The 26,665-nt window shown below is 34.2% G+C and overlaps 1 protein-coding gene across 1 annotated transcript; it reads left to right on the forward strand.

The window, feature by feature from the left end:
- The first annotated feature begins 209 nt into the window (after nucleotides 1-209).
- On the forward strand, nucleotides 210-1,364 carry LOC139432126 (piggyBac transposable element-derived protein 4-like). Its single transcript, XM_071200473.1, has one exon. It carries the CDS (start codon nucleotides 210-212, stop codon nucleotides 1,362-1,364), a length of 1,155 nt encoding a protein of 384 aa, XP_071056574.1.
- The last annotated feature ends 25,301 nt before the right edge of the window (nucleotides 1,365-26,665 follow it).

The raw sequence follows: 26,665 nt of genomic DNA on the forward strand, positions 1-26,665 counted from the left end.
GTTACCATCAGTTATCAGTCAGCAGTTACTCTTTTCGCGTCCGCACTTACATTATTGTTATTATTGTTGTAAATAAAATTTTGTTGTTGAAGACATTGGTTTTCCTAAAACTTCCTCTCGCTACTATCAAAGCATTAGCCCCGCAATAGTGTAGTAAACCACGTAGTTCAATGGACTAATGCCGAGAGTTGCCTAAAGCATGGAGATTCATGGAAAAACTCGATGCCAAAGAATTTTTACGTTTTGTTGGATTGTTGGTATTAGCAGGAGTTTACAAATCTCATAATAAAGAAATTACAAATTTGTGGAATGAGGAGGATGGACGCCCTTTATTCAACGAGACGATGAGTAGAAACAGATTTACCACAATATCACAATGTTTACGTTTTGACAATGCTCAAGATAGAAGAATACATGGAAGTCTCAATAAATTAGCACCGATAAGAGCTTTGTTTGAGTTATGGCTACCAACACTACAAGATGCATATATACCCTATGAAAATTTGACTGTTGACGAACAACTACTAACATTCCGCGGTAGGTGCCCTTCCAAACAATACATACCTTCTAAACCGGGAAAGTACGGAATAAAAATTTGGGCGGCATGCGATAGCAAAACTTCTTATGCTTACAATTGTCAGATATATATAGGGAAAACTGCTGACCAACGTGAACGCAATCAAGGCAAACGAGTTGTTTTAGACCCTTCCAAGCCCCTTACCATGGGCTTGGAAGGGTCGGGAAGAAATGTCACTATGGACAATTTTTTTATCAGCCTTGATCTTGCACGGGAAATGGAAAAAAAATTAACACTACTTGGTACTATACGAAAAAATAAACCAGAACTACCACAGGAATTGGTAACACCGCGCCATCGAGAACTATATTCTACAATTTTTGGTTATCAGAAGAAAGCTATGTTAGCCGCCTACTGTCCAAAAAAGGGAAAACTCGTTACCTTGCTCTCGATTATGCATGACATTGGTAAAATTTCTAATGATAAAAAGAAAAAACCGCAGATAATTTTAGATTACAATAAAACAAAATCAGGCGTGGACACTATGGATAAACTACTGCGAACTTACACGGTAAAGAGACAAACAAGAAGATGGCCTGTAACAATTTTTTATAACATGATTGATGTTAGTGCACTGAACGCATACATTATATGGATTCATCAAAACGACGATTGGAAAGCCAAAAAAGGGTACAAACGACGAGAATTTCTCAAACAGCTAGGAAAAGAATTAGTAGATATTGGAGCCAGCACAGATGAAGCTTCGACATCACAAGGCCGTACAGAAGACATTCGAACATCAAAACGTGGGAGATGCTACAAATGTCCTAGAAATCTAGACAGGTAGTATACGAAGCGATGTCATAACTGCAAACAGTTCCTTTGCAACAATCATCACATAATTGTTTGTTCTAAGTGTAAATCAGATACAAAATGAAGTTTATATTTGTTATACATATAGTTCTATGATATACATTCACTACACTTCTTTGGCTATTTAAACAAATATATGTTCCTTTTTAAACAAATATAGTTGCTTTATTTATAAAAGTGTCTGGGGTCTTTAATGACCCCATTGGTATTACGTGCCACAAAAAGAACCTGGTATTATAGGGTTAAACACAACACTTTTTTGTATTATATCTAAAAATTCTTAAAAAAATTGTTTCTTAAAGTATAGTTCTAATATTTTCAGCATATACATATAAAAACAATTATCTACTTTAAATTCGATTTAGAAAATCCTATTTAATATCTGCGATAAAAATTTGTAAAAATGTAATAATTCATTTAAACAGTAACAACGATTGAACATTTCTGAATAAAATCCTCAAAAATCGAATTGTGATGTAATCGTTCTGACAATTGTAGACTTTATAAAAGATTACAACATAGTTGTGAAAATTTAGTAAACAATCTTTGAAATTATACTAATTAGGTATTTTTAAAATTTGTTGTAATATTATAATTACACCAGGTGTGTGCTTTAAAGTGTGTAACATCAAAGATAGAGTTTACATCATAACTCAATGTTAGTTTGTTAAACATTGAGGGTCCTAGAAGACGATGGTACTCCGTCGAGAGAACAAGGAGACGGTAATTAACATTAAATCATCAAGGAGAGCTAAGATGGGCTCCGTGTATAATCTAAACGACAATATTGGTATTAAGTATTATTGTAGGTAGATAGAGGAAACTCGGGGAAATGGAACCTGGGTACGGTCCTGTTTATTTTCATCCTTCCCCCCATCTAACCAGTTGAGAAGATCCGCTTTTGTTTACAGTGCCACCGCGATCACCTTAACAAAGGATTAACATAATCTTGTATCTCAAAAGCTTTAACGTAACTTTTTTTTAATCTAAAACGCAAACTTATTTTCTTTTTAAATTAAATTGTTGTTTATAGATCTCGATGACCAAAAACGATTATAGTAGAATGAAAAAAGGGGGAATGCTTTTCGTGAGGTGAACTCGACGTGGGGGGTTAATATTCTCGCAGGGCGTTATCAACCAGATATTTTCCTCGAAAATGAAGACATTCGGGGGTGTTGATGAGACCGCCGAATGTATGGGAGCGGCAGCCACACAAAACGGCGACCGAGATAGCGCCTAATGTGTGCAGCTGTTTGGCTCCCATGTAGTCGAAGCCCTTTATAAATAACCATCGTTAGCCCCTTGGCAACAACCTTCGAGAGGTAAAATTGTATTTTTCACAGAAAAACGGTTATTTTTCTCTCATTTCCACAATTCTTCCTTGATGTTTCATTGAAGGTTTACACGATAACATTGTTGATTAATCATTTGAAATTATCTAAGTATTCAGTTTTCAAGTTATGTTTAGTTTTCAAACCATCTGCTCCCAGTAATATTAAGAAAGAAGGTAAGTAGAATAGTTCCCCCTTCGAAAACCGTCAAAAGTCGTTCAAAACTCGAACACTTCCTCTCTTAGACATTACCAACACGGTTTATAACCTTTACGACCAACGTAACGTCACCAATAAACATTTACGTCGTCTCCTATCGGTTTCCGATATTTATTTTATCCATATTAAAAACATTTCCAGGAAATTTCCATCCAGGATTTATTTTACAAAAAAAATGTCAAAAATTTGTATGCAGCTTGAATTTGATGTTCAAATCCACATTTAGGGGCACATCCGGTCTTTTTACATATTTGTGAATCCAAGTGGGGAGGTTATGAAAAGCTCCTCTCTAACAGGAAGTTCGTTGTAAAAAGTTCTCTCTGTCGCAAAAATTCTCTCTGTCGAAAAGCTCGATGTATTTCGAATGTATACAGCGAGAAATCGACACGTTTTTCCTGTAAATATTTATGACGAAGAAGCTACGTTTTGCAATATTATAAGAATGTGAGCGAGATTTTCATAATTTTTACATTTATATTCGAAAGATTATTACTGCCTATAAATATTTTTTTTTGTTCTTGATGTTTTTAGTCCTCCCCATAAGAAAGTTTGCGTGTAATGGTAACAATTGCGAATTAAATAACGTGCGGTTTTGAGTGTGGTTAGTAAAAACGATTCCTATCTTTTATACGCGAATTTCCATAATAATTAGTGATTTATGGTGTCGTTGTTTTGAGGGGCGTTCGTGACGGAAATGGTTTTGAGTCGGGTTCACTTTATTTACGTAAATGTAAAAAGACGAATAAAAAAGTTTTAATGACGATCCATCTTTTGATATTATCAATTTTTAATCGCAATGATATCAAAAAAATGAGGAAAAATGTACTCCTATAGAAAATAATTAAGTTAATCTAAATAATGAGATAATTTTAAATTCATATTTTGAAGATATAGGAATTTATTGGAGTGAGTCTTGAAGATGTCGCAACTGCATATCAGGTTGGGTTGATTCTATTTTTTTTAGATTAAGGTTAATCATCTCTAAACGCAGTCTGGCGTTTGACTGCGTGTCTCATGATTTACTTATTAACAAACTAAGCACATTTAATATAAAGGCGGATAGTGTGAAGCTTATAGAATCGTACTTGACTAATAGACTTCAATATGTCTCATATTGTGGGCAAGATTCTATCCGTTTACCAATTATACATGGTGTCCCCCAGGGCTCAATGCTGGGTCCGCTTCTATTTTTAATATTCGTCAATGACCTGCCCAAAATCATTTCGGGAATTCAAGTATGATTATCTTTGCTGATGATACAGTAGCCACGGTTTGCGCGAATAATATCGATACATTGCATCGCCGTATGATGGATCATCACGAATTGGTTTCAAAAATATAGTCTCAGCATGAAAGAAGCCAAAACGCAAACCTTAAATTTTTCGCTTAGATGTCTAGAGACTTGCACGGCGCCTGTTAAATATCTAGAAATCTACCTTGACTCGGGCCTTACATACATAGGAATCACATGTTTCAGATTTAATAAAAAAAACTGAATACAGCCATTTTTGCAATTCGCAGACTGCGTCACTTGGTCTCTTTCGATGTACTGATAGGCACGTATTATGGTTATTTCTTTAATCATGCCACCTATGCCTTATTAGCTTGGGGTCATTCTGCCCATACTGATCTAGTTTTTGGAGCCCAGAGAAAATGCGTCAGAGTGGTGGCAAACTATAATGAGCAAACTATAAGAGTTTTGGTCATAACTATAATACAAGGGCGTGCCCAAAATTAGCTTTAAACTATTTTCGAACGGTCGTTGTGTTAGAGGCGAATCTGTTTAAACGCAAAATTAAAAATTATTTGACAGGGAAAGCCTTCTCTAACATGGAGGAATTTTTAAATAATAACTTTGACGACCCGAAGAACGTGTGTCGCCCTTCGTATTTTGGGTTTGTTTTGTGATTTTGCTGTAGTTTCTATATAATTATAGAATATGTGTCTGACTTACGAAAATTATGTAATTCTTCTTCTACATTGATGCATCTCTTTGCTCCCAGATGCATCAATGTAGAGAATTTTTCAAAAATATGAGAATTAGAAGAGTATTAAAAAAAATCGGTATCCGGAGCATGATGTAGAAAAACTTTTACAACAAAAGTTGTAGCAAATTGTACCCTTAACACAATGCTCTGTTACATTTAACATTTAGCTCTGTAACGTCTCGGGACCTTTAGAGATCGATTGCGGTGCCGCAGGGTTCGGTATTTTGGCCCACCCTGTTTAAGATTTATACTATAAATTTTAACAGTTTTGTTGATTTTTCTAAAATTCATTATTATGCTGATGACACCCAGATCTACCTGTCCTTCCCTGAAAGCCATTTTGAAGCGTGATCTGTTTACTATTGTCAGTGGGGCTCGGGAATACTCTCTAAGAATTAATGAAAGGAAAACTCAAATGATCCTATTTGGTCCTACTAAGTTGAAAAAAATCTTTATCGACAGATTCTATCACATTTCGCTGGGAAATGTGCCTCTTCCTCTGAGTGGGTCTGTTAGAAACCTTGGCCTGGTTATTGATGAGTCACTAAACTTTAGGGAACATGTTAATATGTTGTTGAAGCGAGCTTATGGCTCTCTGAGATTGATTTTCAGTAATCGACATTGCCTTGATAATTCTGTTAAAATTCTTGTGTGACTCTCTCGTCTTATCATATTTTAATTATTGTGATAACATTTATGGTTCATTTATTCCTGTGTGCGGCTGATCTTTGGTTTAAGAATGTATGATCATGTCTCTTTTGCTTTTAAGAAACTTAAATGGAAGAATGAAGTCGCGTCGGTATGTTCACAAAGCTTGTTTTTATTATAAGATTATTACGGAGCGGAGCTCTATTCGACCGAATTAATTTTAGAATGGACGTACACAATGTCAATATCCGGTTCAGGGATAGGTTAACTCCTCCCTCCCATCGTTTGGAATTTTTTAAAAGATGCTTCTCATATCAAATTACATCTGTTTATAATAATCTTCCTAAACATTTAGTGGGTCTACCCTTGAACCGATTTAAGAAATCTTTACGGGACTGGGTTTTGGGTGTGTGACCGGGAGGTTGTGCTTGGTCGCCTCGGGAGATAAGATTCTTATATGATATCATTTGGACACTGTATAGTATGTGTGGTTAACTATTGTGCATGTTCGACATTAGCCTATGGCGATGCTCGATTGTCATTGAATTTTTTAGTTTATTATTGTTTTTGATTTGGGTTTGAGTGGAAAAACAGGTATTACCTGAACTCCGCCTAAATTCAGGCTTAATATATTTCATTTTACTTAGGCATGTACTTATCATTTTCCTTTTTATTTTTCTGTTCTGTGAACTTTCGTTCATACCTTTGTATATGTATAATATTTTTTTTTAATTTTCTTTGTACTTGATGAAGCCTGAATAAAGTTATTATTATTATTATTTTTGCTCCCAGAGGCATCAATGTAGAAAATTTTTCAAAAATATGAGAATTAGAAGAATATAAAAAAAAATCGGTATCCGGAGCATGATACAGAAAAACCTTTACAACAAAAGTTGTAGCAAATTGTACCCTTAACACAATGCTCTGTAACATTTTTGCTCCCAGATGCATCCCATATGTATTAATTGAATTACTATGTTTTGTTTTTACGTAAGGTTATTGCAGATGTATTGTTGTTCTATATGTTCAGCTACAAATTCTTCACCTGGCTAAAATAAAACAGCTTCAAAACTACAGACCTAACCCAACCAGAGATTCATTGGGTTTCACTTCACCTTTTTCTCCAGTTTGGGAACCCGTTTATGGCTGATTTGATATGCAGTGGATTAACCTAGCTTTGACTGGGAACAGCTGTTTGTAACGTGTGATATTGGCTGTTATGCAAAATACCAATAAATGCCGTTCTGTAATCATTAGTTATCTTCATTCCTTTCCTAAAATAGTGCATGAATCCAATTCTGAACATTTTATAATGTACTACTATTTCATAATATGGTTGTCAAGTAGTAAATTAATTGGTAAGCACCTTTTTCAGAATTTTTCATCAACCATATTTTGTTTTGTTCTCTACTTGTATCTACTTGTACTAGTAGAAGATGTTTTAAATTTTCTACTTCTTTTTGTTCTTCAGTGGTTAACGAGTAGTTGTCATATTCACTATCGATTCCAACTCTCTTATCCATTCAACTGCTCTTTTAAATTGTGAGCATCAATCTGAAAACATTCTTCACTTATAAGTATATACCATGTATGTATGTTTTGTTTTTATATAATTATATTGAAATGGTCCCTACCTCATCTGCTCCTTTTTGAATCCAACCTTCTGTTTAGAAATATATAAAATTTTACTTGTTAGTACAGCCAATAACCGCAGATTATAAAGACAAATCTTCTAGCAGTAAAAAGTTGGATCTGATGTTACGAATTTTTTATCCTTTTTTTCACGTACATGTAATGTTTCTGCGACTCCAACTACATTTTAGAGGTTACTTCTATATACTTTGACTTATACATTATTTACTTCTAACAAAATTGAATTAATAAAGTTGTTGCTGAAAATGTAACGCAATTACGTGCAACCCCTTCTTAACAGGTTAAAAAACGAGTGCAAGAACTTGACATACTACAAAATAACAAACACTCACTCATTAAATAGATAAATTGTGTTATAAGATCCTTTTCTATCAATATAACTCTGAGTCTTTGTCTCATTTATAAACATTTATTAACTGTTTTGAGAGTTAACAAAGCTGGAAAGGAAATTCATGATTATCATCAGTTACTAAATCTGCCAAGTCTTCTTCTGTTAATTTAGAATCATGTGACTCAAGTAGCTCTTCAATATCTGACAGTTGAATATCACTAAAACGATCTCCCGGTATCGACCGCCCCAAAGTTTCTGTAGCCTGGATGTCATCCTGTAAATTCTTATCATCCTTCTCTAATGTAACACTTGGCCAGACTTTTCTCCAGCAACCATTCAATGTGTTTTTTTGTCCAATTCATGGCGCGACTGTTCAATAATTTCTATATAAAGTTAGGTCGGTTTCGCTTTCCAAATTATTTAGCAACTTCTTGAAAGTTCTTTTGGTATAATATGCCTTGAATGTAACTATTTTACCTTGTCTGAAAATTCAATCTTCACGTTTTTATTTAACCTTTGTAATCGGTTAGCTGAATGACCTGGACCATTGTGTATCAACAACAAAACTGGAAGTGCAAAATTGATACTTTTTAACTAGACTGTTGTACCTCTAAAACACAGGTAAATTCTTTTTATCTCTATTTTTCTAAGTTCTGAGGTTTAACGATTTACAAGCCAACAATGATTTAGTAATAAAATCCCCCGAAGCATTTAAACAATGCAGAAGAGTAAGATTGTCTTTAGCCACTTTAAAACCAGGAGCGGTTTTTCCATTTTTGGATATAACAGTTCTTGAGGAAATTTTTTTCCAAAAAAGGCCCGTCTAATGTTCATTGTGACTACTTACTGCGGGACATAACCACTATCTTCAATTATCCTCTTTAGGGATTTTGGATAGAACTTTACTCCATCAACTTTAAATTGTGAAGGTTAACTTCAACGACCAACATCCTTTTTACACCATCTCACTACGCCCCGTCGATAGTTGACGTCAGGTGTGGAAACGCCTTATTTATGACGTAGTTTTAAAGTTAAAGAAACCTCTTGAGTGTTTATTTAATAAAATACATTTTAATTTTTCGGTCTACAATCGTACACGGTTTTAGACAACTCTTATTGTGAAACTGTTCGGGATGCAGATTCTAATTATTAATAAAAAGAGAGTACATCGAATGGTAATGCGGTTTTGACCATTTTAACGCTTTAGCATTTTTATACTTAAATATTTTTTCTATACGTTGCTGTACTTGTATTTCCCATTCTATTGTGATGCGTTTATTTATTAATCGTGCTCGTAGATGGTAACTACTAAGGTAACAATTTTTCTTTATTACATATATTACATATATATTTCACAGGTCTTTTACGTATCACATATATAAGTCATATGGAACGCTACCGCCTATGATCAAAAAACTAAATATCATTAATTTCAAAAAAACACTATATAAGGATAAATTTTTGGAGCAATGTGCAGCCTTGTCATAGTTATTCATTTGAATGATTTTTTTTTAACGTTCAGAGCAGGAGAGGGAGGAATATTCAAGAAATTGTATTGTCGTTGTCGTGGGACGCGTGTAGTATAATATTAAGTTTATGTATGTGGTAAGGTTGGTTGAACAGATTTTATCTGGAACCCGCCTATTGCACAATGCCATTTTTTTTCTTTTCTTTTTTGTAGTGTTAGGTACTAAGTTTTTTGGTCTCTTGTTGTTTAAACATTCTAGTTTAGAATATATCTACACTATAGATACAATTTTTGTTATTATTATATATATTTTTTCTTTTGTTGTATACAATGGTATGTGCAATAAAGACATTTATTATTATTATTATTATTATTATTATTATATTGGAAGTAGAATCGACCAGAGCAGGAGAAAAGGAGCGTAACTGCTTAAGGCAGGTAAAATTTATGGGACTGCCTAACTTGTTAAACTATAACGAAAAAAACTAAAAGAATATATTTCCATTGTTTGAATGTAGCACACAAGCGAATAATAAAGCACATAACTTCTGGCCTTTCATATATTGTAAGTTGAATAATAGACAAGAATCAACAAGATTTAACAAGCATTTCTTTACCCTATAATACAACTAATTTCAAGCACTGCCTTATTTATGCAATGACATTCACCGGGTCCATTTGGGTTGTGATACAGTTCCTATAATATTGATAGTGTACTGAATGTGAAAAGGGTTTCTTTTGAAATCAATTAATATTGTAAATCACTTAAATTATAAAGGTGTTTCATGTTCCATTCAATGCAACTTCCAAATGTTTTATCGAGAAATGGACAACAGATACACAGAAAAATAAATTTTCTGGTTTTTTGGAAAACTCATTATTACTCAGTTTTTATTTTGAAAAGGTATCCTACAAAATTATAAACTTTAAAATTTTAAATAGTACACCTGTCTAGGTGGTTGTTCTGTGGAGAATCGAAAACATATAACATTTTTTTTTCTATCTCTATGTTTTGACCGAAAACATCTCAAGTTATTTTCTACCATTCTTTAAAAGCTACCTCTATACTCACTTTTAAGTGTTCGATTAATCTTATCCAAGTAACTTTTTGTTTTAGAATATTTGATGGCAGAAAACGTGTATCTGTTAGTTAATATAAAAAGGGAAACAGGTTGAACAACCCCTGCTTCAAAAACAATCGGGAACGTTTTGTAGCTTCTTAAGAGATGCAAGTAGTTTCTAACAAAGCACAGATCAAGCAATTGTCGAAATCCAAACCAATGATATCAACATTAATGATGAAATTGGGTTCATTTAGGCAGACACAGATCTCATCAAGATTAGATGACCAAACTTTGTCATTACACCCAGAATATGAGCCGATGGTTAGAAAGGATGTTAGAAAACATTACCTCCATTATTCGGTTACATTTTCCGAATAAAAATACCGAAATTCCGTAAATACGTGTCAGGAAACTACTGACACTACTGTTTTTAGTTGCAAACTTTTTATGTAGTCCAAATTGAGTTAGTTCTTAAATGAGGGTTATAGAAACTGGAGAGATTTTGGTTATTAATAATGCATGCAGACTCTAAAACTGATGCAAATAATTTGAAATAATGGATAGAGCTGAAACGAAAGTTGGAAACTTAAGACCAACTCAAAGATTAATTAATTCTGAAATGAAATATTGACATGAAGTAATTTTATGTGATGGCATAGCGCCAGTAAATAAATTGCTTTATGAAACTTTCCAAATTTGAAAGAACAAGTGACAAAGTTTATGAAATCTTTGACAGTTGATTAAATTGCTAAAATAATTTCAAACATGTTTATAGAAACCTTAATAATAAAGATAGGATAGCATTATATTTAGAAAAAGAAAACATTTGGAACGTATTTCTGCACACAATTTAATAATTGAAATTTTCCAACTAACAATAATATAAATTATAGTTAACAAATTTATCTTTAACGCAGCAATGTTAATTAAAAATAAATTATACCTATGTGATAAAACATTATCCACTGATAGTGAAAGACAAAACATTCTGTGATAAATTTAAATATTTTATTTGCTTTGTAGGAGGGTTAGGATTCCGGTGAATTTCGCTTTTTCGTCGACACACAAACAGCGACACAACTGACGCCGGTGTAAATATTGAACGCATTACTCATATACGGGACGGCGAACGTGTGCCATTGCATATTTTACGCCTGTCAGTACCTTGTTTAAACTCCTATGATTCTTCGGGTGACAAATAGGCCGCCAGGCGATATTTATCCAACTTTTCGTCGAAAGGGCAGTTTAACGTACGCCGGTGTGCCCGTTTCGGCGCGTATTTAAACAATTCCCCCCGAATATTTACGATAAACGGCTTTCATAAACGGATTGAGCGCCGCGATTGGGCACGCAACTATTATAGCCACCCCGTTTAAAGATCCCCGCCGCTTATAATGTCATGGTGATATTACCGAGAATATCGGGGAATTGCAATGAAAGCCGAAACGAAAAGGTCAACCGTTCTAAGTAGGCTCTGATGAAATTATAAGGGCGATAAAATCGGAAAGGTTAGATATTTTCTGTTCGTCATCATAATCAACCCTTCAAAATAAAGGTTAATATCAAAATTTGAAAGGTTAACTAGAAATAATTTAGAATTTTGTAATTATAACTAGCTTATTTCGCACCAATCTACATGAAAATGTTACTTTAACTATTAATATCATTCGGAAAATGATTCCATCCAACTAAAGATCGTCTGGTAATGAAAAGGCATTTAGCTTTTAAGCGTTCCATGCATATGGATTCGGTCAAATTTCAAAATTGTCCAAAGGCGACAAAGCTCTAACAAGTTTGAAGTCAAATTTATACGTTCTATCTAACAACTGAAACTAAACAAATTCCTGCTCATCCAACGTGTGTCTAATACAGCATAACTCATAATTTATATCAATACTTTGTCATGTTCAAACCTGCACAACAACTGCTATCGATAATAAGTTAATAAAATTATCTTTCACCATATGCCTGTAATGAGATCTGTATGCAGATTACAGTAGTATTTTTGAATCAACCACTTCATCCATGTCAAAATGTACTGTTGAGACTACTCCAATTATCTCATAAATGACTATTTTCTTTTAGTTATCAAACTGAAAATATAACACTGGTTCTGATAGCATGATTTACTACCTGAAGTGTATCTGAAGATTCAAAACGTCTTAGACTTACAGCATATAGGCGCCGTACTTATCGAAATATTGAATCTACTAAATTTCCACTCATATTAACTTAGTTGTTGAAGTATCCACGTCTACAAACATTAAATATTTTTATATCTCAATGGAGGTCTGCTCCCATTTATCCACTTTTGTAAGCACAAACAGTTGTTTTCAATGTTGAGCATGTTGCACTCCATATTTGACTTCTATTTGGAAGAGAAAATGATGATTCAAATAGAACTATCTAAAATATATTTGCGGCAGTGGCTCGACCACAAACAAGGACGTTACATAACATGCCTAAACAGACCATGTTTAAAGGTCTTCGAAAATCCACACAGTAGCAATCTGTATCTCAATCTCAGCAGAAATATCTTTTATTCAAAATTGTACGATGAACAAATGTCATTTTGTCATTGTTTCTATAACGTAGAAAAGGTTGAAGTAGACAGGACCTAATTCAAGATCTCAAGTAACAGTGTGGTTAAAACTCAAGTAATAACACGATATTTTGCATACTTTAACGCGCTTAATCTCTTGTAAGGTAAAACGTCCCATTGGCCAATAAAGACCTTGATACTATTGCTTGATGCAATTTATTGTACAGAAGCTAACAAGCCTCATCCATCATACTGGTACTATCAACATCCTGCCAAACTATAACCTCTAACCTCTGATGCAATATTAAAACGTTCGCACGACTAAACTTGTAAGTAGGCAAGCCACTGTGCTTAAACTTTGAAACTTGAGGAGCATAATCGAAGGCAATTGCCAAAGCAGCATGATGAAAATCCTCAGCCGATCTTGGACTCCAGTAACTAAGAAAATGACGTGAAAGTACTAATACTTAATTAGCCTGAGGATAGGTAAATTATTACTTGATGCTGATTCCGAATGAACAAGGCATTTCTAAAATATATTTGCACATGGGTAAGAAATCAGATTCAGGTTTGAACTGGTTTTGTGACTCGGAATATACTGCTTTTTTGTGTGAGAGGGAATGTGGAGAAGTTAAAAGTAAAGTAATCAGAGAGCCCATACATGAATGGCACAAAAGAGATTATAAGATCCTCGACCAGATATATTGTACATAGTTTTGATCTTTTTAATAAAAGTAAACAGTTTTATTTGTGTCCCTATTTCCAAATGTAGTGATAATCGAAAGAATAGCGCAAAAGTGAGAAAGAAGAATCCAGGATTACAACAACAACGTGTAAATTGCGAAATAAAGGGAAGAAATCGGAAAGTGGAAATAGAACACATTATATCTGATTGGATTAGGTTAAGTCTAACCCAAAAAAGTAAGGCCCAGTTATTTGATTCTTGCTAATTTCTGCCCAAACATTATTTTTTCAAAATAATGGGTGTATTGTTTTCTCATCCATTTGGGAAAATCTTTTTCCCAATACATAGAGTTTTATCTATTAAATGTCATTGTTTCGAAGACAGCTGAATATCGAGATAGGGTGTGCTACATGAGAAATACTCCGAATTTTACATAGAATCCATGAATGCAACTAAAAATGGGGTTCCTATTTAAAAATGTCTAGTTAGGGATCGTCTCTCAATTTTGGGTCACATATAAAAATGCGCGTTAAAAAAAATAACATAAATGTCCAAGCCTTTTTTCTGAATAAATATCACATTCCTTACTTTATGTATACAATTTCAACAATTTTAATGTCGGCTTCAAAGTTGTAAAAAGGGAAAAGTCCGGAGCGAACTTTGTAGTGAGGCTGTTCGTAAAGAACCCCTCCTTGAAGCTCGCACAAACCGAGCCATTTGTACCTCTAACTTTTAATACAGCATTAAAGCTGATCAACTGCATCTCCCATCGAGCTTTTTACGATAGATGGAATGAGACTGCAGTAGGTGTCTTTGCAACAAAAACTCTGCTCTACTCTGACCGGAAGAGATCTACTCAGTTCATGGGAAAAGCAAAAAGTGACTTGAGGCTCCTCACCCACTTCCTGACCGGACACTGCAGCTTACGTAAGCACATGTTCTACATGAAGCTGGCAAATACATCCCTATGTAGAGGGTGTGAAATGGAAGATGAGACGGTAAGTCATACTGTTTATGATTGTCACAACCTCGCGTACTTAAGGGAATCCACTTTTGGTATACCATGGCCCCAAATTTCGGATATGAAGAACATACCCTTCTGTTCTATATTAATGTTCATTAAAACCTTGGGCTGGTTTTCTGACCCCTGAATGAACTGTAAAATGATGTACAAAGCGCCCACTGGGGCCTAACTGCTGTGAAGGAATTCAACCCCACATAAAGCTACATACACACATACATTCTGAAAAGATTGATGCAGGAAACTGTATAGGTAATCAACTATCTTGGCCCAGGGTAAATACCCAAGCGTATAAAAGTGATACAAGTAAAAATATAACAGATTCCGAAAAAAATGAAGAGGAAGATGATTAAATGAACGTTGAAGACAAGGAATTGTCAACAATCGAAGACGTATTATCATCAGACGAATCTGTCGTAATTTAGATTAGATCAAGTTATTATGACTATTTCATTCATATCGTTAACAGCCAATAAGAATTCGCGATTTTCCGTCAATTGCGAGTATTTCAGCGGTTATTTGGCCGTAACCATGGAGAACGATAATACGAACCTTTGTATTATCGCTGTAATACGAACCTTTGTATTATCGCTTGTTTGACATTTAATTAATTTCGTGACATCCATGCATGTTTCCATAACAATCAATGTAATTTATTAAAAAAATATAAAAATTCTAAAAATATGTATATTTTTTATTCATGAAATAGTCTAGCCATATACAACACGACAATCGAAAATAGTCGAATCTCGACGTATTGCCTTAAAAGGCAATACGTCTCGTATTATCGAGTATTTTCGATCGTCTTGTTGTATAATATATGATAATTTTTTTTAGTGCTCTTTGTACTGTTTTTAATTTTTATCATCATCAAGCACCCCTCTGCATCCATTGTTGGACATAGGCCTCCCCTATTCTGTTCCATTCGTTTCTAAAAATGAATCCAATGTTTATGCCTTTTTGAATCCAATCCAGTTGTTTAAATGCATTCTTCAGGACTGTGATGATGACATTGTATCGGCTTGTCTTACTCCACGCCCAATGGGTATTCGGTCAGTACTTTCATGCAATTTTACCGTTATTGTAGCATTCTTGTAGATGTTATAAATAAGTTTGGTGTATCGATAATCGACTCTGCATTCTTGAAGTCCTCTACTGCCATCAACTCAATTTAAATTAAATTTTATAAATACCTCTAAATATCCAGCTTGGGTAAATACCCCCGGGTATATAACCAGAGAATTTTCCCTTGAAAATAAATACCCGGATATTTAACAACACTGTGTTGTTGGATACACGATAGATCAAAAATAACAAGCATATTGTATCATATAATGCCCAACATCAGAGGGTCAAAGGTTGATAAAAGAACAACAGTTGTGTCAGAAGTGCACAAAATCGACATAGAGTCGTGTAATGAAATATAATTTCTATAGAAATATATTACGCGCAGTAAACACAAAAATTGCAAGAGGAACAACATTAGGGTATTTTGCCCGTATCGGCTGCAAAGGTTAATAGAAGTACGCTAAACCATACTTAACAGTGGAAGGAAATAGAAAATAGAAACTAATCCCATTTTATTAACCAAATGGCAAGATGATGGCACAGATGGAACGCCAGCAACGTCAGGATGAAATTATTTATTACAAATTTCAAACTTTGGAATATATTTTTATTTTATTTACAAAATTAAAACCTGTTTAATCCAGTGGTTTCATAAGTGATCTCTTGTATTTCCTTGTAACAATAACTGCACTCCTTCATTCAATCCTTTTTTGTTCTCTTCAATTTACGGCAAAGTTGATGATTATCCAGTAGTTGAACTACTGTCACATAAGCTTTTGGTAGCCAACGCTGGCGTTTGGTTTTTTGTTTGAAAAAATTATATGTGTCGATTTTGATCCATTCAATTTTATGTTCCATCTTTTAGTTACATACATATACTATCGCTAGCTGTCTGCAATACTTTGAAGTCGTTTGGTCCCACTACAAGTAGTGTTGTATCATCTACGAACGTAACCAGTATTTCCTGTGTTACCTGTATCGCTAATATACAGGATATGCAATAGATGCTGAAAACCACTAGAGATACCCCTGCTTGCACTTTCTTGAAGTCTGAATATGTATCCTCTTATTTAACCCCAAAGAGTCTGTGTTGGTTATTGTTAAAATCTCTACATATTGTTTTGGCAAGATCTAGTTCAGCTTATGAATCAAACCTTCGTGCCAGGCTTTATCAAATACTTGTGTTACATCTAGGAACAGTACAAAGCAAACTTGTTTTTCGACTGATGAATGCTGTTGTCTGAAACCAAACTGGTGGCCACGTATTAAATCAGTTCGTTGAATGATTGATATAATTCGTTTTAGCAACAGCTTTTCAAATCGTTTGGAATCTATTGGCAAGAGTGATATAGGTCTATATGGTTTAACGTCATCTGCGGTTTATTTGACCTAGGTGTGTAAATTTTCAACTTTCAGCCTAATAGATTTTGGAAGCTGCGTAAGTTTTTGCCCTATGTTTAGATTGAAGTCTGACTCAACTACTTTGTTTGAAATATAGGGGAAATAATTGTCTACTCGTAATCCTTACCTTGTAACTTATGTTTATCAAACAACGATAAGAATTGTTAAGTATTGAAATGGAGGGTTTAATTAATCGTTTTTAATGATTGTAAATATCTGGATATAATATTGAATTCAACATTAAGATTTTGTATAACAGTAAGCATTTCAGTAGATAAGATATTGCTGTTTTCTCAGCATATTCCATTTATTTTCAAGACCTTATAAAAATTTTGTAAATAAATTTTCTTATCACTATACATATCTGCAACTATATACCTAAAACTTATATACAGAAGAGAAACTATTAAGTTTAATCTCGACCACCCCCCGGAATTCTCGGAATTATTAACATACACATCCCGACGGTTCCGGGTATAAGACGCGATGTATATATCTCGGATACACACCGCAGAGGTATAATATCTCCCTTAAGTCCCGCAGTAAATTGGAGCTTAACTCGGGGTTAGGACGCGAGACTTCGCCGGGTTTCCTACTGCAATTATGCGCCGAGTATCCGCCGTGTGCTGGGTGTTTTCTCAAGAAACTCCCCCCTCTGGGACCGGCAACGATAAGGTGCTCCCTCCGCTCCCCTTTGGGCTATTTACTCGAATTAAACCGTGGTACAATTGCATTTACTCAAGTTAACAATATCTTTTGAGGATTTAGAGTAAACATTTGTGCCTGTTTGAAAATTAATCTAATTCATTACGGTCGAATCTTTGAAAATTTGATATCAAAAATTTAATTTTTAATTTCTCCTTTTAAAACCACATCTAAATGAAACCGCTTCTCTGCATTTGCAGAGAATGAGGATTTGGAGGGTGGAGGAAAAAAATTTATGGTATTCTGTACAAACAAAGAGAGACTCTGGTTTCGCAAACTTTTCGCCAAACAAACCCGCGGTCGTGGCATCCCGGTCGAGATATCCTTTGACAGTGGACAGGAGTCGGTGATATTAATGGAATTTTGCGTGTACGGCCTCGACCAGATAAGGGCGCCTCCGTCCGGGCGCACCAAAAGTTAGTTCAAACACCGGCTTAACTTTATGACAAGTCATTTGACACGCGAAGCACGGCCGTCGCATCCCTATCTGTACCGTGTGAAGTTCTTCATTGAACGGCTTCCAACGTATCCTGTTCCTGTGTTGCCTGAAACGTCCTTTCTACCCTGCTCGCACCACTATCTCGGTTCATATTGTCCTCGAATTGTAACGTTAACAAACAATAGCATATTCTCTATACTAGAAATATAGAGATTATAGAGAATAGTCTATTATTATAACTCGATTATATCTTGAGAATATTTCAGTCTGAAAAGATTTCTGAAAGAAAATTAGATTTAAATTTGATGTAATTACTTTGAGATTACATTATCGATGAGAAAAACGCTGGAGGTTGAATCGGTAATTTGTTCGCTTTATCGCTACCCCGTCATTAATCTTTCTTTATGGGAGGAACAATTTTATGCAAAACTTGCCATTATCCGCGGGGAGCTTTAAAGAGTGACGGACTTATCTCCGGAGCGTCTTCCAAGCTCCGCACAAATCGCACGTCATTTATTAGACGTCCCCCTGTGCTTTAGAACACCAATGGGAATACTTCCAGGTGTGCCACAAACTTAAAATTACTTGAGTGATATGTATTTTTATAATAAAAGATAATTTAAGATTTAAGTAGATATTAGTAATTTAAATAAGGTATTCATAAAGATAATAATAAGCAAATTGTATTTCTGTAACTGCGAAAACTCTTGGGTATTTTCTCGGAAAATTTCCCCTCTCCGTCGTTGGAACATCTCCAACTTTACCAATTAATATTTTTACACTGCTCACTCAACTTTATTATCCTTAAGGAGAATTATTCCGCTTCGTTGTAATTATAACCATAGATAAAAAGTGATATTCTAATTAAATCCAACAAAAAGAATTTTTTTGTCACTTTAACCTCTTTTATTTTTTTCTTTCCCCTCTTTTATATTAACTTTAAATCTCAAACCTTTTCCTTTTTATAAATAATACCCTTTTGTGACAGCTTCAGCTATCGTTTCATTCTTCCGTCCGTCCAGTTTTATAGTATATCAAAAAGGACAACATTCTTATACAGCCCTTTGACCTAAAACTCAACTCGTCCCCGATCCGTCCGAAAGCCTCGGGGGGCGATCTGGTAATTTAATAACGCCTAGCCGGGGGCAAACGGGGTCCGATATCGTCCAGGTATAACTCAATTTATATTTCCCGGTTGTCCGGACGTCCATCGTCGACGTGAAAGAGAGAAAAAGAAACCCATTGTCAAAGGATTGTTGTCGAGTGCATGATATAAATTCTTTCTTCGATATATGTAATGGAATCGCGTCACTTGGCAACGAATCACCCTCCGGATATCGAAATGAAATTCTTGTTCTTGAGATTCAAAATAAAAATAATAATCATATCAGAAAAGCATTTCTAGGAAAATTTATTAAAGGTGAGAATGGTTAATATTTCTTATTTCTTGTTAAGCTTTTTTCGATATTTCGCGTGATAAACATCCATTAATCCCTAAGATTTTCCTTCTTTGCTATAATTAAATAAAATTCCCTCACAAATCCGAAACCATAATTTAATAAATCACCAAATTTATGATCCTTATATATTACTTAAAAATAAATTTAAAAAATAAACAGTTCGTAGAAAGATCATAAAAAGGATGGTTGAAAGTATAAAAGATTTTGTGATCGTCTGTCTGGGTTTTTAAGTTCGAAATCAAATAGGAAACTGTACGAATCGTTGCGGACGTGACAAAAATGCGAAATACCTCCATAAAAATATAGAACAACCCCTCCTCGGCGGTAGTACCGCATATAAATGTATGAAAAATGTATATTTTATAGGGATACGATCGACGTCGTGAATCCCTAATACGTTTTTCTCAGTATATTTGTTTTAGAGAAAAATTACTCCCTTTAATAAAAGGATAATAATCCTTTCGTTTACTTTCAAAACATTTCAACAAGGTACTAAATAAAAGTTTAAGACCCCTTCTAAAAAGGATTTAAAACAACAAGAAACGCGTAACCATAACGGAAAACGACGGTGAGAATGTTGGCGAAAAATGCACCCCATGGTATTGCTTCCGGCGCGAGGTACCTTCGCGAAGAGGCACCCCGGAGGCGATATTAAAACTTCTGCAAGAGATTTGCTTTTGGGGTGGGCGCAGTAATTAGGAAGACGATGACTACGACTACGGGTTCAGTCTCTACGTTTCAGGGAACGACCCCAGTCCACCAATTACACGAAATTGTTAATTTATGCAAACGAATTGCTCTCGACCTCAAGAGTTCAACTCCGTATATGTCTACTGCTTTTGGAAACTTTGATCATCTAATTTAGTACCAACTAAGAAGTAATAAAGATTTTTGATTCAAATTGTTTTTGTGATTGTAGATACTCTAATTACAAGTCACATTATAAAATAGGAATAATCAAAAAGTATGAAACATAGAAATGGAAGGAAATTTATTAGTCACACAAAAATGAAAGAAATTGATGAAGGAAGAGATTGTTATAGATATTAGTATTAAGAAGATCTATGGAGTGGAAACAACAAAAACAAACGGTAATCTATACAAAGTTATACAACAAAAGTAAATTCGGATTGCAAAATTAGAAGACGCTGTATATTTATTACATATGATTTACTCAGAAATGCAGTTTATTAGAAGTTGTTTCAGGCTCAACAGTATTTGAAAAGACGCTGCAATTTTAATTTCAAGGTAAGTATCAGATGGTTGACAAATTTTAAACAGCAATACGGCATTAATTGAGATTTCAGCAAATTTGTAATGACTTAAAAATATGTATGTACCAATAAAGCGTATGCTACCAATTAAATTTCTTCCAATAAGTCGATAAAAAGCTCCCGGGTATAAAATAAGGAAAGGTACAATTACGGTTATAGTCTGTTGAAAGGCAAGTGGCATGCATTCATTTTCCTTCTTGTTTTCTAAGATTTTCAGGTAGGAAATGTGCTGCTCGTAGCCAACACAGCCCGATTGTGGAAAACTCCTATGCAACCACGAATAACACTAGACTGGTCCACCAGGTTACTCGGAAAAAAAGGAAAATGTTAAAAAAACCTAATCAAGACCCTCGGACAAGAATGGAAAAGTCAAGACGACCAACAAAGTAGAGCATAAAACAATGAAACTTAGCATGCGGAATGTTCAGTGTATTTTAAAGAAAGTAAATAAAATGTTACAAATATTGACAAAAACAAGATTGAACCTAAATTGTCGAGAACATGAGCCCAAAGAACTATATAAAACCAGACAAGAGTAAACTGTAAATAACATCTTTCTATAGCATAGGGTAAAAGTATGAATACATAAAATCATGCATAGAATCGGTACTGCAAGGTTACGCAACCATGATACTCTTCTTCTACCGAGTCCTGATTTTCCTTTGACTTTCCCTTGCATTATGGATTGAAAAAGAGCAGTGTTGATTTCTCATGGCATGTAGAGCCTAACTTGTAAAAAACTGAAGACATGTGTATTGAGGAGAACAACAAAATCTGGATATCTCCTACAAACAAAACATCAAACATTGCAGCTTATATAAATACATGGATGTAAAAATATCGATGTAGGTTAAGAAAGCAGTATCCATACATACACTGTGGGATAAACACATAACAAAAGAAAAAACACAAAATATCACAACACAATAATTAGAAGAATAGTAACCTACAGCTGTGAAGTGTGGGCTACCTTAAATGGATTACTGGACAATAGCCGCTGGAAAATATAGGCTGAAAAGGATTAGAAACGTAGACATATCCCTTATGTCTCCGTTTAATAATAATAACTAAAAACATGACATTACAACAACTGTCCGACTGAGATGGTACGGAAATTTACGAAGAATGGATCAAAACCAACTACCAAAAAAACGAACTACACTGGACACAGAGACCTGTGGATGAGAAAGCTGTAGGAGGAGACGTGAAGAAACAAGTGACCAATGGATATTAAGTATCGGAAGACGGATAACGCTATAACTTGATGGATATAAGAAAAACTGTATTGAAAGCAACTATTGCAACGCTTTTTTATTGCTGAACGGAAGAAAGCAGTCTGATCGCTTTTTCCAAACAGTTAAATTTGAAAGACTGTTCTTAAATGTATACAAGTGTCCTGAAAGTCAATGTCAAGAAAGGCTAGGATACAGCTCAGAAGTGTGTCTCTGACGCCATCCGTAGTAGGCCATTCTTCCCCGAACACTCTTAATCTGAGGTCCTTGAGGGCAGAACAGTTACACAAGATGTGATAAACCGTCTCGTCATCTTGTTCACAAACACGACAGAGAGGGCTGTCAACACACTTTGTTATAAAGGTGTTTATCTACCTTAAAGTGCCCTGTAACAAGTCCCGTAATAACCCGTAAGGCGCTCTTACTCAGCCTTACACATTTCTGTGCTGTGTCAGCTGAGGGATAAAATAATAACCGCTTAGCTAACTGGCACCCTTTCGCTCTATCCCACCAGTCAAAGTACTTTTTGCGGGTAAATAATCAGCGCAGAGATAAATTTATCCTTGCTAAGAGCTAAAACAGATTGTCTACTGTCGGTAAAGATGGTAAAGGTCTTACCACTGTAATTGGAACTAACAATGTAGTCAACAGCAAATTCTATAGCGACTATATATATAATCCTCCTTTATATATAAATGTAAAGATGGCAAGTTTAACATGTTTTCCATGGTCGCAGTGGGGGTCATCCTTATGGCACCTGTAACATACGTACACGCAAGTCTCTGTATTCTGTTTAGTACGGTAGTGGCGGTAATCTGTAAGGTTTTAGACCACCATACTACTGCACCATAAGTGAGCATAGGTCGTATCACAGCCGTGTAGATCCAGAGGGCAGATTTGGGTTACTTCACAATCGCCTTTCGGCACTGGCCAAATGCGACACTAGCTTTCTTTACTCTATTATCTAGGTGTGACTTCCACGGTAGTTTGCTATACAGAGTGATACCCAGATATTTAACCTCTTTAGACAAATTGGCAATTTATTCCTTATGAATCATGCTACTATAGAAGTCACAAATAAAACAAAAAATATTAATTTGTTCGAGTTAAGGTTAAAAGAATTTATGTCTATTAAGTTTGACACACGATATTTCTAAACAGTTTATATATATATATACAGGTGTAGTACAACGCCCTTGGCAAGTAATTTTAAAAGATGGCCTGTTTAGTCAAGTTTCCAAAATGGTACAACACTTGTCATTTTTCTTTTCATAAAAAATATTATTGCCAGTTTTTCTGAAAAAAACACGTTATTTAAAAATTCATATTTTTGTATGTTATTTGTGTTTACTTTTTATTTCCTCTTAACTTTGTTAGATGTGCCACTCAATATCTACGAACTACAAAATGTCGTTTCAACAAAATGGTTACTTTTATGTCTTACAAAACGGCTGTTTCGAATAAGGTTTACCTAAAAACAAAATTAAACAAAAGGAATTATTAATTTATTTATTTAGCATTAATTTTATTGCATTATTTTCAGGAAACTAAAGCAAATGCTCAAATTGTTCGCCGTCGGCACTAATACAAGCTCTGCATCGTCGCAGAAAAGATCTTTTACTAGTCGTGCAAATCTCTTTGCATTTATTTCTTCTGCTGTTGTATAAATATTGTAGCGCAGTTTCTTTTATGCAATCCTAATAAAAAAATCAAGAGGATTTAGGCCCTGAGAATGAGGAGTCCACGTAATCGAACCAAGACGCCCAATCTATCCTTCAGGATATTCAATATTCAATCCCGTACAGGACAAGCATAATGAGCTGGGCAACCATCTTGTTTAAACCACATTTCTCTGTAGATATTGAGTCTTCTATATATGTATGAGTTTTTTAAATAACACTTTTTTTGCAGAAAAACAGCCAATCATATTTTTTAGGTAAAAAAAATGGCAAGTGTTGTACCATTTTGAAAATTTGACTAAACAGGCCAGCTTTTAAAATAACTTTGCCAAGGGCGTTGTACTACACCTGTATATATATATATATAAACTGTTTCAACCTTAACTCAATCAAACTAATTTTTTTTGGAAAATTAACGACTTTTGTTGTTTGATTTGTGACTTCTATAGTAGCATGGTTCATAAGGAATACATTATTAAAAAATCACTATTCAATCGCGAACATTTCTGACCCTAGTACTAAAGATATGATGTACGGTAACGATTTTTAACATTTTCAAAAATATGTCTATTACCACTTAACTAAGAGACATGGAATTGTTTTCGTATTTTTACCAGAACAGGTATGGGTTGGCCTCTCACCCGGTGCCCGCTTGACGTTGAGTTTCGGGACACCTGTATATAAGATCACGAGGATAATGCCGAGGGGAGCAGTAACGAAAACAATGATGGCACATTTAACTCACTGGTAACTGCCATAAAATTAAGAAGCAGTTCGAGTCTAACTAAAACTGTATATGTACTACAAACGTATATGTTTATAATAATAGTAAATATGTACATATGTAAGTATTCTTATATAAGAGCTATAAGTTTTAGTTTCGTGTTTACAGAAATATAATGCCGTTGAATGCTACTATGCTGGTGTTTTAGTTTTTGTATCCAATACTTATATTTAGCAAAAATATTTGTTAATTCAACAATTTTGTTAATTCGAACACCTTTGGTCCGAATCAGTTTGCATTATCAATGCTCTAGTGTAAATTAGGTATTGAGAAATAAGTATTTGTAAGGCCAAATCAGATTGTGGTACACAACAATTTTTTTCGTCTGAGAAATGAACTCTAAGTATAGTAAATATCTTATAACTTTATAGGTTATGCATTAAATGATTATAAGTTATTGCATAAAGAGAAGAAATAAAATAAATGGTCCAACAAGACGTTCTATTTAAAAACTAATTGTTCTTAAAAGTGTAACAACCTGGAACTATTCCTGATAGTTCTAATATGCTCATTAATATGAACCCTGTTCCAAGGAAATATCTTGCCTCACCTGAGACATGGAGATAGGTGACGGTAAGTTTTTGTTAACCACAAAACCACAACATCTAGAAAAAATATGTATGAAATATTAACATCTTCATGGTACTATTACTATTACCATAACCGAATATATTGTGTACTCAACTAACAATAAGTATTTACAAAAACTTAAATGTCTCTGGTTGAAAGTAGACAATCAACAGGCAATTCGTCAAAATTAATTAATAAAGAAGATAACCTCACCTGGAGTAAGACCTTAGATAACATCATCATCTAGCAAGAAACCAGTCAAAACAGGAAAATACAAAAGAAAATGATGCAGATTTTACTCATTTAAACGTATATACCTTTATGACTACCTTTCAATTAAAAATTTTTATAATAGTTATTTATATTACAAATGGGCTAGAAACATAATTACAGTACGAGTATGGAGAATTGCACGACGAGGTCGTAGACCGAGTCGTGTACTCACACGAGTACTATAATTATGCTCTAGCCCACGTGTGATATACAACATTTTATCTACGACTGCTAAAAATTACTAAAAAATCAATTTCTTTAGAAAAGTCTATTTGACATTTATAAAAATATTTTGAAATGATTGTTGACAATTTTGAATTGTCAGTTTCAACAACATGTATACTCATCTGGAATAAGTGTTTTGAAATGTAAAAACATAACAATTAATGTTTATAATAAATAGTATTGTTTCTCTGTAAGTAGATAGCACTTTTTCTTTCGTATTGTTGCTCGTTTCAATAAATTAAGTCTGTTCTGATTAGGCTAAAAATGCGTTACGTAATAAAATCAGTGCGGTAATGAACTTCATTACATAACTCAAATCACCTAAATTGAGTGCGGTAATGATGACTTATCCAAGCAGGCGTAGATAAAAGTTATTGATATACATATGTTTGACTTTACCACAAGTTATTTTAATTCCATTAAATTTTCAATTTTAGTTTAGGCCACCTTCTTTTTCTTGATGTCCTATCCGATTCGAATGTTGGTAATCATGTTGGAATTATGATTTTGTTGACAGCAGCTCGAAACAATTCTGCTAAGAATTTTTTCCAATCCTAATTCGAAAGTTCCACAGCCATAAGATTCTTCTTCTGCCGATTCCTCTTGACTTTTCTTTGCATTACGGATTAGAGAAGAGATATCTGATGATATTTCATGATATGTCTCACGATGTCGAGTTTTCTATGTTTGATAGTATACATGATTTCCGATTCCTTATTCATTCTTTGTAGCACTTTCCTGTTCGTCATGTTAGGTGTCCTTGGTATTTTGAGCATTCATCTATACAACCCCCTCTCAAAGGTAGGTATTACAACTCTTTACGTTAAATTTTTGCTTAATAAATTTCCTGTTAAATAATCCATTAGGTAATTATAAAAACGATTTCACAAAATCAATAACAAGAACAAGGTAATGGAATTTATTAGGTTGAAATTGAAGTTAATATCCATTATACCAGTTGTTTAACGTGATAGAAAAAAGTAGTTAAAAAGTAGATGTACGGTAAGAAGATGGTCAGACCATCTTGTAACATCTACCACAAAAGATGTCCATGCGGAGTTAAATCTTTAAAGATTTGTAAAAGAATTTTTACGTTTATTTTAAGTAAATTTTATGACAATAATAATTTTGATTTGTTCACCGCTTTATATTTTCGATGTTAATTTCTTGTAAAATACATTGACTTTTCTCTCTGATGATGGCTTTTGCCAAAAC

The sequence above is a fragment of the Onthophagus taurus genome, chromosome 11, assembly GCF_036711975.1.
Source record: "Onthophagus taurus isolate NC chromosome 11, IU_Otau_3.0, whole genome shotgun sequence".
Lineage (NCBI taxonomy): Eukaryota > Metazoa > Arthropoda > Insecta > Coleoptera > Scarabaeidae > Onthophagus > Onthophagus taurus.

Excerpts from the sequence above, each read along its gene's own strand:
- LOC139432126 (XM_071200473.1), top strand. The coding sequence starts at position 210 with ATGGAAAAACTCGATGCCAAAGAATTTTTACGTTTTGTTGGATTGTTG.